The 17,950-nt window shown below is 42.5% G+C and overlaps 1 protein-coding gene across 1 annotated transcript in view; it reads left to right on the top strand.

Moving 5' to 3' along the window:
- LOC126484740 (monocarboxylate transporter 1-like) overlaps positions 1–17,950 on the top strand; it is a 102,638-nt gene that overhangs the window by 33,597 nt on the left and 51,091 nt on the right. The window contains exons 4-5 of the mRNA XM_050108335.1: positions 5,051–5,362; positions 9,258–9,449. Of these exons, the coding sequence (XP_049964292.1) occupies positions 5,051–5,362; positions 9,258–9,449 (504 nt within the window). The remainder of the gene's footprint in view (positions 1–5,050; positions 5,363–9,257; positions 9,450–17,950) is intronic.

The raw sequence follows: 17,950 nt of genomic DNA, 5'->3' as shown, positions 1-17,950 counted from the left end.
AGGGTAGTTCTGCCATCTTGAATTATTGAGTAACCCACTATTTTAAAATCAGGATAATAGTCATAGTTCCGTCATCTTGGAGTCTGACATCACAGTGATGGTGGGGAGAAGAATAGAGGAGGGAATCAGACAACACTATGTGATTGGAAATCTGCCAACAATGAAACCTGGGCTAATAGGCCCTTATACGCAGTGCAACAGTTAGAAGTGACCTCTTTGAAGATGTCCACATTGAAACTGGTATCAGTGAACATGAGGAAGTCGTAGTAACAACGATTACCAAAGCACAAAATGCAACTGAAACATTGAGAGAGATTTATATGTTAAGAGAGTAGGTAAAGAAGTAATATGGATAGATCTCAGTAAAGCACTCGAAACATTGAAGAACTATGGCTTGGGTTCAAGGAAATAGTTGATCATGCACTTGATAGATATGTACTTAGCAGATCCGTTCATAATGGGACATTCCATGTTATACAGTTATTTTTTAAAAGAAGACAGAGACTCTGCAAAATAAGTGCAAAGCAAGTCATATGCCTTTAGACAGGGAGATTCTGAATGAAACGCATTTAGCTGTGAAGAGGGCAAACTCTTAAGCCTTCAACGACTACCGTAGGTGAATATTATCGAAATATCTCTTACAGAAGATAAAGAAGTTTTGGTTAGATGTAATGGTTATTAAAGGTAGTGTTCAGAACTCATGGGCAAGACAGGAAGTGAAATTGAAGGTAGAAATTGAAGGTAGCAAAACAAAAGCGAAAATGACGAACTCCATTTTCAAATTATCCTTCACAAAGGAAAATCTTCGAATACTGCTCCAGTTTAGGAATATAGATAAAGCGTAAGGCGCGCTGAGTAACAACTGAAATCGCTAAAATCAAACAAAGTTCAGGGACGTAATGAAATCCCTAACAGAGTCTATATTCAATTTGTTGGTGAGATAGTCCCTCTGTTAACCGTAATCTACTGGAGACCACTCGATCAAAAACCGTGCCCTGTAGTTGCAAGAAAGCACAGGTACACCAGTATAAACGTAATCCGAGTAACTACCGTAAAATCTTCTTAAAATTATTGTGAAGTCTTGCAACATATACTAAACTAAAAAGTAATCCGGCACTCGAACAAAATGGCCTCCTCTTTGCCAACCAGCATGGATTCCGGAAACACATCATTTGCAAGCAGCTAGCACTTTCTCACAATACATTCGAAAGGCCATGGATCGAGGCGCATAGATGCAGTATTTCTTTATTTTCAAAAGTATTTGTTCAGTAGCACACGTACACTTATTATCTAAAGTACAGTCATATGGTATACCAAGCGTAATTTGTAACAGGTTGGAGGATTATTTGTCAGTTAGGATGCAGCATGTTATCTTGGACGGAGAATCTTCGATAGATACATATTTTATATTAGTGATCTTACAGTAAATATTAACAGCAAACTCAGATTTTTTGCAGCTGATGTGGTTATCTCTAAAGAAGTACTCTTCGAAAAAATCTGCACAAATATTCAGTAGGACCATCATAGGATTTAGAAGTGGTGCAATAATCGGCAGTTTGCTTTTAAGGGCTAGAAATGTAAAATTCTTCACTTCAAAAAAACGAGAAACACGCAGTATCCTATGACTACAATATTACGGAGTAAACTCAAACAAATACCTGGTCACAACTATTAGTAGGGATATGAAATGGAGTGGTCAAATAGGCTCAGTCGTAGATAAAGCAGATGGTAGACACTGGTACGTTAGTAGAATACTAGGGAAATACGGCCAGTCTACAAAGGAGACTGCTTACAAACAGCTCACGTGAACCACCTTAGGGTACTGCTTAGGAGTGTGGAACCTGTATCAAATAGGACTAACAGGGGAACACTGAACGTACACAGAGAGGGGAAGCACGAAAAGTCATATGTTTGTTTTACCCTTAGGAGAGCGTCACAGAAATGGTAAAGAAACAACATCTGAAGATAGTTGCAAACGATCCCATCAAAGCCTACTTAGAAAGTTGTAAGAAATGGCATTAAATGAAACTCTATAAAAATACTGCAAACCCATAGATATCGCACCCACACTGCTAATGACGACAAGATCAGGCTATTTACAGCATGTACCGAGTCATTTAAACGATCGTTCATTCCACAATCCATTTGTGAATGGAATGGGAATACGTCATAGTAATTGATACTACCCTCTGCCATGCACTTCATAGGTGCTGCCACAGTATGGATGTAAATGTGGACTGTCCAATTTGTCTGCAGGGAATGGTGTACGACTGACAGCCATGTAATGCAGTATAAGAACACTGGTAGTAAAGAGATCGTGACAGTAACCATAAATGGATATCCAGTCTTGTCAACGACAATTGGTTTCAAATGCGACAAGAATTTCACTGAATACAGGTCTACTTCGTTCAGTTTCATGATGTGCAGCACACAGAGGTGAGAAAAGTCATTGGATACACCCTAACATCGTGTCGGACCTCCTTTTGCCCGGCCTAGTGCAGAAACTCGACGTGGCATGGACTCAATAAGCTGTTGAAAGTCCCATGCAAAAGTACTGAACCATGTTGCCTCTGTAGCCGTCCCTAATTAAGAAAGTGTTGTCTGTGCAGGATTTTAAGCACGAAATGACCTCTCGGTTATATCTCATAAATGGTTGATGGGATTCACGCTAGGGGATTTGGGTGGCCAAATCACTCGCCCGAATTGTCCAGATTGTTCCTCAAACCAATCACGAACAACTGCGGGTCATTGACATGGTGCAGTGTTATTCATAAAAATTCCATCGTTCATTGGGAACATTAAGTACATAACCAGCGCAAATGGTCTCCAAGGAGGTGCACATAACCATTTATAGTCCATAATCGGTTCAATTGGACCAGAGGGTGCAGTAGATTCCATGTAAACACGGCCAACACCATTATGGAGTCACCACCAGCTTGTAAACTGCGTTGTTGACAACTTAGATTCATGGCTTCACGACGTCTGCTCCACACTCGAACTCTACCAGCAACTCTTACCAACTGAAATCGGAACTCATCTGACGAATAGTCTAGGGTCCAACCGACCTAGCAAAAAGCCCATGAGAGGAGCGGCAGGCGGTGTCACGCTGTTAGCAAAGACTCTCGCGTCGGTCGTTTGCTGCCATAGCTCATTAATGACAAATTTCGCTTCACTGTGCTAACAGATACGTTCGTTGCACGTCCCACATTGATTTCTGCGGTTTCTCACATAGTGTTGCTTGTCTGTTGTCACTGACAGCTCTACACAAACGCCGCTGCTGTTGGTCGTTGAGCGAAGTTCGTCGGCCACTGCATTATCCGTGTTGAGAGGTAATACCTGAAATACGATATTCTTGGCAAATACTTGACACTGAGGGTCTCGGGATATTGAATTCCCCAACGATTTCCCAAATGCAATTCCCCATGCCTATATCTCGAACTACCATTCCACGTACAAACTCTATTGATTCCCATTTGGAAACCTTTCATATGAATCACCTAAGTTCAAGTGCCAGTTCCGTCAATGCACTATCCTTTTATACTTTTTGTACGCGATGCCACCGCCATCTGTGTATGTGCATATCATTATCGCACTGCTTTTGTCATCTCAGTGTATCACAGGAACTGCATGCAACGGGCATATAGCGTCACATACTTAACAAAAGGCCTTTGCTGAAATTGGCACATAGTGCTGCGGTTCCTCAGTGGGTCAAACTTGGAAGGTAGACCGTTGTCTGGGAACGCATAGTGTAGTGGCAGTTTACTGACCTTCCAAGTGATTCAACTCATCAGGTGCACTGAAACCTCTACCAGACGTTGAACCTTTAGTTTGTAGATGATGTATTTCTGGCCGGTAGTGTTTTTTTGATGTTTTTGTGGACTTCTTCATACCATGATGCGTATTTCAACATTTTCGACATCCAAGTGTTGGCCTCTTGTCTATATCTTGGTGACGAGCATGCTGTGGGATTTCCCATCTTTAAAGATGACACTAGTCGCTCTCACAGAGTTGCATGTATACTTTCCTTTTTTGGAAAATGATAAGTAATTTTACTAAACTGATGTCATTACATTTTCCTGAGGACGTATTGAGCCTCAACCTTATCTCTGATAAGCTGAAGTAATGAATTAAAACTTTGTCCAAGGATGGGATTTCAACCCAAAGTAGGGGGCAGATGTGCTATCCACAATACCACTCTGGCACTATGGAATATCCAGCTGCACGGAATACCCTAGTCCAGTGCCCTCTACGAACCAAACTTCAGTTCTCATCTCAGACTATCTTGATTTTCCCCATTTTAAATTGTCAGTATTACCGAGGTTGTCTCATACTGGAACGGCTCCCCAGATTTGTATGTAATGGGGAAATCCTGACTGTTCCTCAGGAGTAGGTGATATACTGATGTGATGGAATTACATTTTTTTGAATACATGGGAGTCTCAACTGTATCTTCGATAAGGATAAAAGTTGAAGTAATGAATTAAAATTTGGACTAAGGCTGGGTCTTGAACACAGGTCTTCTGGCACTGTGGCTAACACAGCACCATGGTTGACCCACTAAATAAACCACATCTCAGTCCCAAAGAAAGTGGTTAAAGCAGTCTGGAATATCGGATGAAATGTAGCAATCAATATCCCCACACTTTGGTAGCTCTGTGGGACCTAATCAGCAGTGCATCGATTCAGGTGAAGAAACTAGTGAATGTTCACTGCCTAACTGAGGCCTTTAACAAGGCTAAAGGTGGTGTTAATTATTAGACTGATTTCTCGTGAGGGTGCCAAAATTTTTGTTCAGAGTGCTTACATTTGTATTTGCTGTAACTTCAAAGGACCTTTTACTCCAGGGGCTAAATGCCTTGTCATTATCTCAGTTTTCATTTCATCAATTGTAGACATTATCCTTCTTTTCCTTGTAATCCTAGACAACACTAACTTCATTTTCAACGCGTGTGAAGACTGGAGAAGATTTTTGTCCACCCGAAATGACGTCTGTAATTTTTTTGGTGGAATAATCCCCATTTAAATGTAGACTAAATCTTGGACTTCACAGAGCACCAATCAGCGTGGCGTCGTGTGATCGCCTTCATGGACCTGGACCTGCTACAGAACTGGGTGTACCTGAACGTGATGTTTGGCACAGCGTGCATGGTCGCGGCGGCCATCAACTTCTCGCTCCTGCTGCCCTTGTACCTGCAGCGCCACCTCCACCTCTCCCTGTCCGACACGGCGCTCTGCCTCACCATGATAGCCGGCGGCGACTTCGTGGGCAGACTCACCGTGCCTTCCTTCACAGACCGCTTCAAGATCAAGCCGCGACTCACCTTCTTCGTCGGCGCGATCGTCACTGGCCTCACCCGCTCAGGTCAGCAACCCAGACTTTTTTAAAAACAACACTAGCAACGAACATTAATTTTTTCGTATTTCTACTACGAGAGTTTCGATCAACAGAAAGGTCTGGCGAAACCCTGCATTTTATCTGATGTGACCGAAATATTATCATGGAACCAACAGTCACTACTGATGCTCAAAGCAGTATCGAGCAGAACATTGCTGAATCCAAACATCGAAATTTCTGCAACTCAGCCATTTCACTGTAGGCTACGCTAGTGTGCACGTTTATAAGGCGATACATGTATACCTACACTCATTCTCATTAATTAAGGATAATTGCAGAATGTGGTGCCACACAACGTGGCACTACACAAAACTGCCGCTAATAGCACAGGCACATAGGGAACACACACGACACAGATCTGTAAGTCCACGGTAGTGCTGATAAGTTGAGAAAACCATCCCAAAACACATGTGCTACAAAACGCCACTGTTTCCTGCGCATGTACCCCGACATCAATATGGGATACGTTCACCATGCACGCGTACACAGGACGCACAACGGGTTGGCATACTTGGGATCAGGTGGTCGAGCAGCTGCTAGGGTATAGCCTTCCATTCTTGCACCATTGCCTATCGGAGCTCTTGAAGTGTCGTAGGGGTTTGAAGACGTGCAGTGATACGTCGACCGAGGGCATACCAGACGTGCTCGATGGGGTTCAGGTCTGGAGAACAGGCAGGCCACTCTGTTCGCCTGATATCTTCTGCTTCAAGGTACTCCTCCACGATAGCAGCCCGGTGGGGGCCTGCATTATCATCCACCAGGAGGAAGGTGGGACGCACTGCACCCCGGAAAAGTTGGACATACTGGTGCAAAATGACGTCCCGATACACCTGACCTGTTACAGTTCCTCTGTCAAAGACATGCAGGGGTGTACGTGCACCAATCATAATCCTACCCCACACCGTCAAACCATGACCTCCATACAGGTCCCTTTCAAGGACATCAAGGGGTTAGTATCTGGTTCCTGGTTCACGCCAGATGAAAACCCGACGAGAATCACTGTTCAGACTGTACCTGAACTCGTCAGTGAACATAACTGGGACCACTGTTCCAAAAAAATGGCTCTGAGCACTATGGGACTTAACAGCTGTGGTCATCAGTCCCCTAGGACTTAGAACTACTTAAACCTAACTAACCTAAGGACATCACACACATCCATGCCCGAGGCAGGATTCGAACCTGCGACCGTAGCAGTCGCGCGGTTCCGGACTGCGCGCCTAGAACCGCGAGACCACAGCGGCCGGCCCCACTGTTCCAATGACCATGTACTGTGTTCTCGGCACCAGGCTTTACGGGCTCTCCTGAGACCAGGGGTCAGTGGAATGCACCTTGTAGGTCGCCGGGCGAATAAATCATGTCTGTTCAGTCGTCTGTAGACTGTGTGTCTGGAGGCAATTGTTCCAGGTCCCGTGCAAGGCTGTGTGCAGTACTCCCGTGGTCGTATACGGGCATTGATGGTGAGATATCAGTCTTCTTGTGGTGTTGTACACTGTGGAAGTCCCATACTGTAGCGCCTGGACGCCTTTCCTGTCTGCTGGAATCGTTGCCATAATCTTGAAATCATACTTTGCGGCACACGGAGGGCCCGTGCTAGGACCTACTGTGTTTGACCAGCCTCCAGTCACCCTAGTATTCTACCCCTCATAACGTCATAAATACGGGTTCTTCGAGCCATTTTCAACACACAGTCACCATTAGCACGTCTGCACACTCACTCGCTGCACCGTACTCTGACATGCACCATCTCTGCGTATGTGGACTTCTGCTAGCGCCACTGTGCGACGACTGAATGTCAGATGAACCGCATGGTCATAACCTGAGGTGATTTAAACCCGCAAACCGCCAACCAGAGCGTTGTTTCACCATGTATCAGCATTATCCCTAATTTATGAGCATGAGTGTACTATTCCTTCTATTTTGTGTATGATTCGAGATACAGAAACGAGGCTTTCAGCAAATATCAGTAATTAGAGGGGCATGTAATTTTTCGCTTGGCGATTGTTTTGACTCTGTATCAACTGTAATGTAGAAACATGTTTACTTTACAGAGCCTTTCTTAACAGCATTTAAAAGCTCTTGCAAACAGAAGTACAGTAATATAACGCTTATTGAGGACAGTCCATTGGGAGTGGCAATACCACATGATGAGTTATCAATAGCTGCCAAGTCTCACATTATATTACTGTAGGACTATATTCTGCATCATTTAAATACAGCTTATTGTGAAATTCATTTCCTTGCTAGAAAACGCTATTCTGTGTTTTTAAATAGGTATTATGTAGGCCTACGGTTTATGTTTCGTGATTGAATTTAGAACTGTATGATAAACAATTTTTAATGTTTTTCCTTCGCTTTAGCTTTGAGTTTGATTGAGCGACAGTAGTTTTGACAGTAGTTTTTTGGACTTTCCATTTTATCCAACAATCACATTTTCAGTCCTTGGGCCAAATTTGTATGCTTTTTCAACTACAAGCTCTGATGGTGTGTCAATTATTACAAAGTTGCTGTTATCAAGGAAGATAATGTGCACTCAGTTGTGAAATTCTATGAAATCATTTATATAAAAAAGAGCAATACTTACAACAGTAAGAAACGTCAATGCACTGTTGTGCTTCGTCAAGAATGTTAAATACTTTTGAGAGGTTCAAAAATATACGTATGACTTTTCCACCCTTTTCAAGTGCATCAACTCCCATTTCTTTCTTCTCTAATGTGGCTTATGCAGTAATGCTACCACTTTCTAAACCAAACTGGGTAACGTTGAGAAGGTCATTTTTATTTATTATTACTTTGTCTCTTATCACTCAGCTGTTCCCTAGAAGAAAAAACAGTGGCTTATAGTTTCGTATGTATTTCGCGTTCTGTATAGTTCTTTAGTGATAACCGAACGCTATCCCACTTGGATATTGTGATAACGTAAGAGATCAAAATAAACGCTTTAATTTGTTTGGTGACGGAACTTTGAGTAAAAGAGACACTTCAAGAATGTAGAGTAGTTCAAGTAGATAGGTAGTGTGACTGTGGAAGATGACAGCGACAAAAAGATAAATGAAATCTGTAGAATAACGGCAGAACTTTAAAAGTTATTAGAGGCCAAACACAGATGTGCCCCAAAGACAGAAAAATGTAACATGGAGCACTGCTGTAGACAAATTTTATCTTATACTACATGAATACGGATAATGAAGGACGAGTAGAATTGAAAGGACGAGAGTGTGCTTTAGACACATGTGACATCTTTGAGGATTCCAAATTAATGTTTCTGGGAAGGAGACAAAAGCTGAGGCTGTAGGGAATAGAGGAAAGTTACCAGGAGTGGGAAACAACCGGAATACGATAGAGGAAGAGAAAGAAAATGAGAGTGAAAAGATGGTTGAGAAGTTTTTGTTTCACGTTGACTCGTTCCATGTCTGTAAACCGTACTGCAGATCGTTGTGGTTATGGCAGTGATGACGATGAGAGCGATGATTTCTTCAGCACCGACTTGCAGTCCATGCTTAGTTGTGTACTTACAGTTTTTCGACTGCGCTAGTTTTCCTTACTTCATTCTATATCAAGGGCAAAAGTATGCTAAGTGCTTAAAGTTTTATGTTTATTATGTTCATTATGGGGTGTTTTTAACCTCGTAGCAAAAATGAAAAAGTGATTTTCTAATATAAATGATCTCAATTACTTCTGTTTTAGATCCAAGAGTTATTTTGTTTTTACTTACCATTGGAAATTTTCACTGTATCACATTCCCTTCCACGTTATATTTATTTTCCTGTTAAACGTAATATTAGCACTTAGTCACTAGTTCTATATCAGAATGCGCCACTGCCACTGACTTAGCTTTGCTACTGGCCACTATTCTTCTGTGCAGCGATAGCGATGTCTTCTGGCATGGTGGCGCTGTGCGTGTGGAACGCTGTGTCTGGATTCTCTCGAGGCGCCGCCGTCGTCAACGTAAACCTGTGTGTCACCGAGGTGTGCCCCGAGCACAAGCTGCCGGCCGCCATAGGCTTCAATATGGTCTCCTGCGGCATCATGCTACTCACTATCGGACCAGCTATAGGTAAGGAAATCATGATCACACACACGAAAACAGGACCAAACACATTGGAAATAGGCCTGATCAATATTCTTTTTCAAATATTTGTGAACCGACATTACTTCTGAAACTGTACGGTATACAATGGCCATTCCTATTAGCTAAGGAATAGTGAAATTGGTATGGGTTATGTTATGAATGCTGATTTAAGTACTTTACGTATGCTTTTCTCCAGTCTTATATGACCGCATACGCGTTAATCATTCTTCGCGATATCCACCACTTCGTTAAGTGGCCATTAGGTTGACTCTTACGTCTCAGGTTCAACGAAACAAGTTACAAGGCATACCGAACGACCACGAAATTTGGAAATTTTCACCCTTAAGTTGTCTTCCAGATAAATCTCTTTAATTATTTCACTTATACTCTCTTTTAAGGACTAGACCGGTTAATTATTGCCAGTATTCAGTAACAGACATTAAACCTTCAGTTCCAGTGTCATGTGATTTATTATTGCTAAATTATGAATAAAAGTTAATCTTTCTATATGGTTATATTATACGATTTTACACAAATACTATTAGATAAACTCAGAAACTTTCAAAATATATCTTTGCTTAAACCGCACATACAGAGAAACTAGTGGACAGCTGGAACAACAAATATCTTTTTAATACAACTCGGTGATGACCAGCTGCTCATGGCGCAAAATGAAGAAGGATATTAATAGACAAGTTTAAGAAATGGGCTTTCATGTCAGCATTAATTTATAAAAATATGTGGTATCAGGGGGAACAAACAAAGACTTGGCAAATACCTTGAGTAAAAAATCAGACAGGATGGCAAACAAGGTAAGGAAATTAATTAAAGAATAAATTCTGGAAAGTTCAATATTGGGCTATTAAATGGTATTTTACGGAAGCAACATATTAGAAAGGAAACAAAAACCTTCAAAACAATTGTTATAAGCTTTATAACTTATGGATGAGGTCTATGGACAGTTAAATGCCAATTCATTAAAAACCTGATGGCAGCTGAGATAGATGTACGGGGCCGGCCGAAGTGGCCGCGCGGTTCTGGCGCTGCCGTCTGGACCCGCGAGACCGCGACGGTCGCAGGTTCGAATCCTGCCTCGGGCATGGATGTGTGTGACGTCCTTAGGTTAGTTAGGTTTAACTAGTTCTAAGTTCTAGGGGACTAATGACCTCAGCAGTTGAGTCCCATAGTGCTCAGAGCCATTTGAACCATAGATGTACGGGGTCTGTGTACAGAGATACCCAGGCGGGAAATGGCCACAAATGAAGTCATCAGTAACAAAATGGGCTTCACAAGTTCGATTGTCTATTTGGTCATATGCAATGTACATATGAGAAACGTATCCACCACGACGGATTGTGGAAGGGGTACGAACAGGAAGGAAGAAAAGAGCGTGCCCACCGACCACATGGCTACCAGAGATTCAGACATTAAGTACAAGAAGAAATATCTAAGACAATGTACGATCTTGTGTTACTGGAAAATGTAAATACATTGTAAAGCTAGGAGTAATATTAATACTATAGTAATAAAGTTATAATGTTATCATTAGAATTGGTGCTGTACTATTATTATTTCATACATTTATTTTATAATGTCTGTATTTTTACAACTTCATTTTCATGGTTCACGTATTCTATTAACAAAAATGAAGTTTTCTTTCAGGCATGAATTTTCAGTAGATGTCATTCCGTTGTCGAATCGTCGAGATGTAGTAGTTTTTTGGACAATTTATGAGCCTTGGAGTTTAGAACAAAGGTGAACACAGCGTTGTTGATTCAAAAAGTTTCCAGTTTTTGGTAAACGCATGTTTTCCTGCTAGGAGAACTGACAATGGTGATGATAAGCTATTCAAACTATGCGATGAATGGACACATTTACAGAAAAAATGATCAGAACTGTATACAAGAAAAACGTAGCGAAAGACGCGTGGCTGACAGTGTGTTAACAACGGCTCTACTTCACAAACCACGAGTGTTTATTTCGATGTTATCATATTCTTATATTATGCGACGACAGTAGTCTTAGCTACAAATTTGATTTGTTTCTTTTATTGAGTTTAAGGAGACAGATAAATCTGATGATGGTCATAATGATCGGAACCTCTCACTGAATGAAATAAATTTGCGATTTCACATTTTTTTGTTTTCCATATATTCTTAAGCAATAATAGTCTAGGCGCATCCACTCTTTGGGCATTAATAGCTGGAAATGGCGTAAATGAAGAAATCTGTTAAGCATGTGACAATGCATGAATGGTATGAGTAGAAGAAGTCAGATATCACTGTTGGGCTGCGAAGAGATTTGCATTTATATGGGCAAAATTAAAAGGAATTCCATTTGATGCTCTCTGGGACATTCTGGCGGTCGAAAGGTGGATTGGATGCTATAGAAACCGGCCCCTCGAAGAAGATGGTATCTGCGTATTCGACGCGATCCAGTCGGTACTCGCCAATAAACTTCATAACGACAGCGAAGACCCTGTAAGCAATTTCTGCCTTACATATTCATGACGCCTGCGACGTCCAGTCCACCTTCATTCTTATTTGAAATAGCTAATTTTACGTAACTAATTTAATTTTTCTATTTTCCTAGTTTTCTGTAAGAAGCGGGTCGGTCCCGATGCAAATGAAGACTGAAGCAACACTCTATTTTTAAAGGGACTCAGATGACTTCGTTGCGCTCAAGTGTTATAGAAATTGTTTATGTGAACTATGTGGTTAGTTCTGTTTCCTCAGAAGTAAAATGGAGTCGTTATCACATTCTTTACTTGTCTTCCATTTTCAGGTTACGTCCGTGACGTGACAGGAGACTACCCTCTGTGTATTCACCTACTGACTGTGTTGTTGCTCGTCGCCATGGTATCTTGGCTCATAGAGGGCGCGGTGCATTGGTGCCGCCGAAAGAGATGACTCAACACTTAAGTCAGCAATGAAGAGGGCCATACGAAGAAGGATGGTGTTTCTCTCAGCATCCGAAGAGGAATCTTATATAAGAAGCTTTCTTGCACGTCGATATCTATGTGAAATCTCATACTGCAGTGAAGCTATAAACAGGGTGTCGTTTTGACTATTGTTAAGTTGTACTAAAAATAGTGATTTCTCAGTATCTACGACGGAATATGAGTTGTGGGACAATGTGGTAATGTGACCACGTATATAATAAATACTTGTTGAGTTCTCGAAGACCTGTGAAACTGTATAATATGGAAACGGAGCTCTTAGTAAAATGAGTCTCTTTCGTCAGTGAGATGATACTATATAAAATGGAAATGGAGCTAATGCCAGCAGAAAAAAAGTGTTTCCTTACTAATAAATACTTCTTTTACAACTTTGTAATCCATGTATCTGGATTTTCACGCTCCATAATATAAAGAATCTATTGAACGATAGAGTTACATTGCTGTCGCGTGTCTACATTTATTCGCTATTTTCTTTTAGTCTGCTATCTAGACACGAGAACAGACAAAATGTTGCATATGAGTTGGCGTGAATACAGCACGTAATATTTTAACATAATTTCAAATGTGATAGTATAACGAAGCATTGAGGTGTTTAAGGGACAAAAATCTACACAAGATATCTTCATACATAACAATTTTTAAAAATGCTACACACTACCCTTCGGTCATCTGGCGCGACAGAAATATGTTCATCCGGAATCCAGAAGGCACATGCTACTGATCTATTGTACCATGCTGCGCTGTTACACCATAGACGTAGTGATTTATAATTCTGGAGTACACCACTGTACAAACCTACGCTGCAATACACTGTTGTACTCAGTATCAGAACTAAGCTAGATTTTTCTCATTTGTCTGAATAGTTAGCCCCTGGCGCGCTGGGCATGACTTCGGATTCACAGACGTTGTGCCGCTGCGTCGCTTCAAGGCGTAGAAAGTGGGAGATGGCTGTCATGGTCTCAGGAATTGCATCCTAGTCTCCCCCACGTTTCATGTTGCTGGTTGTAGAAGGTTGTTGTAGATATACATTCTGCTGTGATGAGTCTCGCTGTCATTATATACGAGGTGCGATAATAAAGCAATGAGACTGATGTGAAAAAAATAAATTTGCTTACCATTTTAGTCAAGTTTAGTGTTGTCCCCTTCAAAGTAGTTCCCTTCTGATTGCATACACTTTTTCCAGCGCTTCTGCCATTGACGGGAACATTTCTGGAACTAATCTGCTGTAATACCCTCCAAGATCCTTGTCACAGCTTTTTGGACATCCTGAGTTATTTGAAAATGGTGTCCCTTGACTGCCGTTTTGACTCTTGGAAATAGAAAAGAGTAGCACGGGGCGTTATCTGGTGAATAAGGTAGCTGTGGTAGTACTGAAATTTGTTTTTAGGTTAAAAATTGCTGTACTGACAGAGCAATATAGGATGGCGCGTTATCGTGATGCAGAATCCAATTATCAGCAATGTTGGAACGGACATGAAGAACTCTTTTACGAAGTCTTTCTAAAATTTCTTTGCAGTACTATTGGCTAACTGTTTGTCCAAGAGGCACCACCTTTTTATGAACAATTCCCTTGGCATCAAAGAAGCACACAAGAATGCTTTTCACTTTTGACTTTTATATGCGAGCTTCTTTTGGTCTGGGTGATCCCTTTCAGCACCATTGCGAACTTTGCCTTTTGTCCATGGATCGTACTGAAAAAACCAACTTTCATCACCAGTGATAACACTGCTCAACAATTCTGGTTTGATATCCATTTGCTCTAATAGATCGGCTGCCACATTTTCCGTGTTTCTCGCTGTTGTGGTGTGAGATTTTTGAGGACCATTTTTGTACAAATCTTTCTCATACCAAGATCTTCAGTTATTATTAGATGAACCGTTTCTCGATTGATGTTCAGTTCTTCTGCAATCATTTTCACGGATAATCTTTGATCAGATCGTACGAGTTTACGCACCCAGGCCAAGTTTTACATCTGTCCGTGAGGTTGATGGTCGTCCACTGCGGTCTTCAAAAATGGTTCAAATGGCTCTGAGCACTATGCGACTTAACTTCTGAGGTCATCAGTCGCCTAGAACTTAGGACTAATTAAACCTAGCTAAGGACATCACACACATCCATGCACGAGGCAGGATTCGAACCTGCGACCGTAGCGGTCGCTCCAGCGGTCTTCACCCTTCAACATTCATTCTGCCTTCACTAAACATTTTATGCCAACGAAAACCTGTATTATCCGCCTTACGTGTGCGGTAGCCTTAACCGCCTTGACTACCAGTGCGCGAATCACAGCCAGACGCAAGCTTTCATATGTCGTCCATGTGTCACAACCTGCACCGCTCATTGTTCTCGTCCAGAAAGTAGGTATTCATTGATAGTCGAGGGCCTGGTGCTGACAAATAAATACGAAACAGTGGTGTCTTTGTCGCTGAGAAGCAGAAAACTTTACATCGTACATCTTAATAGAACAGGCACTGTTATTTCTAAGCAATATTTTCTCCGTTGAACTTAGTTACTGTAGTGAAAGCAGATGATGTGTGCACAAAGATTCCTGCTTCTACGTGTAAAGTTGTGCAAGTACACTGTAGCCTTACTTCGTCAGCGTCTGAGTTAAATAGATGTTTTCAACGATCGTAAAACGACCCGATTTGAAGAGGACAGATAGGAGAATTCAGACGCCATTCCATCCAGAAGCGTTCACCCTACGATACAAGAATTGCAAAGCTGCAGTATTTCGTCCTGGAGAGTTGTGCTTGAGGAGGGAAGGAAATCATTTCCGTTTAAGAAAGTGCAAGCACATTCGGTTTTTCTCCGGGTATGATTATTGGGCAGTTGTTGTATGAGCGTTGCACCTTGCAAACCATTTACGCTGCATTTGTGTCGTTCGCACAGGAGACGCCCTTCAACGGTGAAGGTTTGTCCAGTGCTCGCAACCGTCATGTGTGGGTTGACGAAATCCGCCACGCAATCTAAGAACGAGATAACAAGAAAAACATACATACAAGAAAAATGTGGTGTCACCGCCAGACACCACACTTGCTAGGTGGTAGCTTTAAATCGGCCGCGGTCCATTAGTACATGTCGGACCCGCGTGTCGCCACTGTGTGATCGCAGACCGAGCGCCACCACAAGGCAGGTCTCGAGATACGGACTAGGACTCGCCCCAGTTGTACGGACGACGTAGCTAGCGACTACACTGACGAAGCCTCGCTCCTTTGCCGAGCAGATAGTTAGAATAGCCTTCAGCTAAGTCAATGGCTACGACCTAGCAAGGCGCCATTAGTAACATTGCATGTATCTAAAGAGTCTCACTTGTATCGCCACAATCTCCAGATATACCAAAAGGATGGATTAAAGTTAAGTATTCCAGAAGCTATGTACTTTTCTTTATAGCATTCATTACGTATCCTGTTTCAGACCTCATGCCCTCCTGCTTTAACTTAGCGCGTGCCTTTCGGCTTCCTCTCATTGTGTCTAGGCTGTCTTGTCTAGACACAACATTTTTGGCGACGAGTCCAAAAAGGGTCTTGTTCTTTCTAATTGCTTACATTTACTTGTGTCATGGCTTCGCCAGATGTACTGTCCGAATTTGATCGCTTGCAGAATCAGCAGACGCAGGCGTTATTGGATGCCCTTGGACAGCTCGTCCAGGGTCGACGTGCACTGCAAAACGATGCGGCTGCCGTCGCTTCATCGCTACCGCAGCCACAACATGCTGTTGCACCCACGTTCCGGCACTTTGACCCAGCTGAGGAAACATGGACGGAGTGGTCACGCCAGTTTGGATTTCATATCGCCGCCTACCGAATTCAAGGTAACGAGCGGCAGCCTCATTTATTGGCGTGTGTAGGGGTGCAAACGTACCGTGTGATAGTGAAATTATTTCCCCGACGCGACGTAGCAACTCTGTCCTACGACGAAATTTTGTCTGCTTTAGATGCCTATTTCAAGGAAACAGTTAATGTAGTTGCAAAAAAAGTATACTTTCTTTTGTACAAAACGTACGGCCGGTCAGACTAATAGGGAGTGGGTTGCAACATTGCAAGGCCTTACTCGGGATTGTGCTTTTGAGTGTGAATGTGGACTCCCTTATTCAGATACTATGGTACGTGATGCAATAGCACAGAACGTTTCTGATGTTCGCATACGGGAACAGATTTTGAGACTAGTTAATCCCTCCCTTCAACAAGTGACAGACATATTGGATAGACAAGACACGCTTGACTTTGCTCAGGAATCATTTGCAACTTCGCCGGCCGTGTGTAACATTAACCGGCCCGCCGGGCGCGCTGCACGGACCGATTAACAGCCCTCGCGCTCGTCCGCGCAGCTGCCACCTAGCTCTCCACGTGTGCCGCGCAAGCATACAAATGCAGTGAAATCATGCCCGCGGTGTGCTACTAGACATTCGCGTGAAAATTGCCCGTCACGCCAAGCTATTTGCTTTTTCTGTCATAAGAAAGGACATGTTCAAAGTGTTTGCCAGAAAAAGCTCAGATCAGACAATCACAACCATTCCAGGCCCTTTGCTTCGCGCCGGAATCGAACCAAGAATACTCAGGCTCGTGAACCTTCGCCCATGGACATTCATGTAGTTAATTCCACTTCGTCCAGTGCCTCTGTCTCTAGCAGTGACTGTGTTCGTCCCACAAAAAGTGTGCGTCGACGTCGCCGGAAATCACGTCAATTAGCAAGTGATGCTGTACCTGTATCAGTTCAAATTGCACGAGACAGTCGCTCTTGTCATCAGCCGGACAATAAATTTTTTGTAGACTTGGACTTTGAAGGCAAAGTGATCCCATTCCAGCTCGATACGGGAGCTGCAGTTTCATTGATCAATCACGACACGTACAAACAACTGGGCAAACCTCCGTTGCGTGCCGCAAATGTTAAGTTAAATAGTTATTCAGGTCAGAATATCCCTGTGTTAGGACAGTGCAGCCTTCTTGCAACATACAAGGGACAAACAAAACTTGTGTCATTTTACGTTCTTCGTTCTTCTACTGCAGTGAACTTGTTTGGTTTAGATTTATTTCAGTTGTTTAACATGTCTATTGTAAATCAGGTCCTATCAGTGAATCAAACTGTGCCTGGGTAAATACTTTTCGAAGTTGGACCTAGCAGATGCGTACTTGCAAATCCCAGTGGACGCCGAATCCCAGCGCGTCTTGGTGGTTAACACGCATCTTGGTTTGTACCAATTCAAAAGACTGCCCTTCGGGTGTGCATCCGCCCCTGCATTGTTTCAGCAATATTTACAAACTGTTTGTGCGTCTGTCCCTACTGCTGCGAACTATCTGGACGATATTGTGATCTCCGGAAAGACAGCAGACGAGCATTGCGACAAAATGGTCTTCGCTTGCGGAAGGACAAATGTGTGTTTTTTGCTCGTGACTTACCATACCTGGGACATGTAATCAATGCCCAAGGCATACGTCCGAGTCCAGAGCACATCCGTACCATACAAGACTTGCCTTCGCCGCAGAATTTGAAGCAGCTACAGAGTGTGTTGGGTAAAATTAACTATTATCAT

This window comes from Schistocerca serialis, chromosome 6 (assembly GCF_023864345.2).
Source record: "Schistocerca serialis cubense isolate TAMUIC-IGC-003099 chromosome 6, iqSchSeri2.2, whole genome shotgun sequence".
NCBI classification, from domain to species: domain Eukaryota; kingdom Metazoa; phylum Arthropoda; class Insecta; order Orthoptera; family Acrididae; genus Schistocerca; species Schistocerca serialis.
The sequence above is the reverse complement of the archived record's forward strand: the minus strand, read 5'-3'. Positions and strand labels throughout refer to the sequence as shown.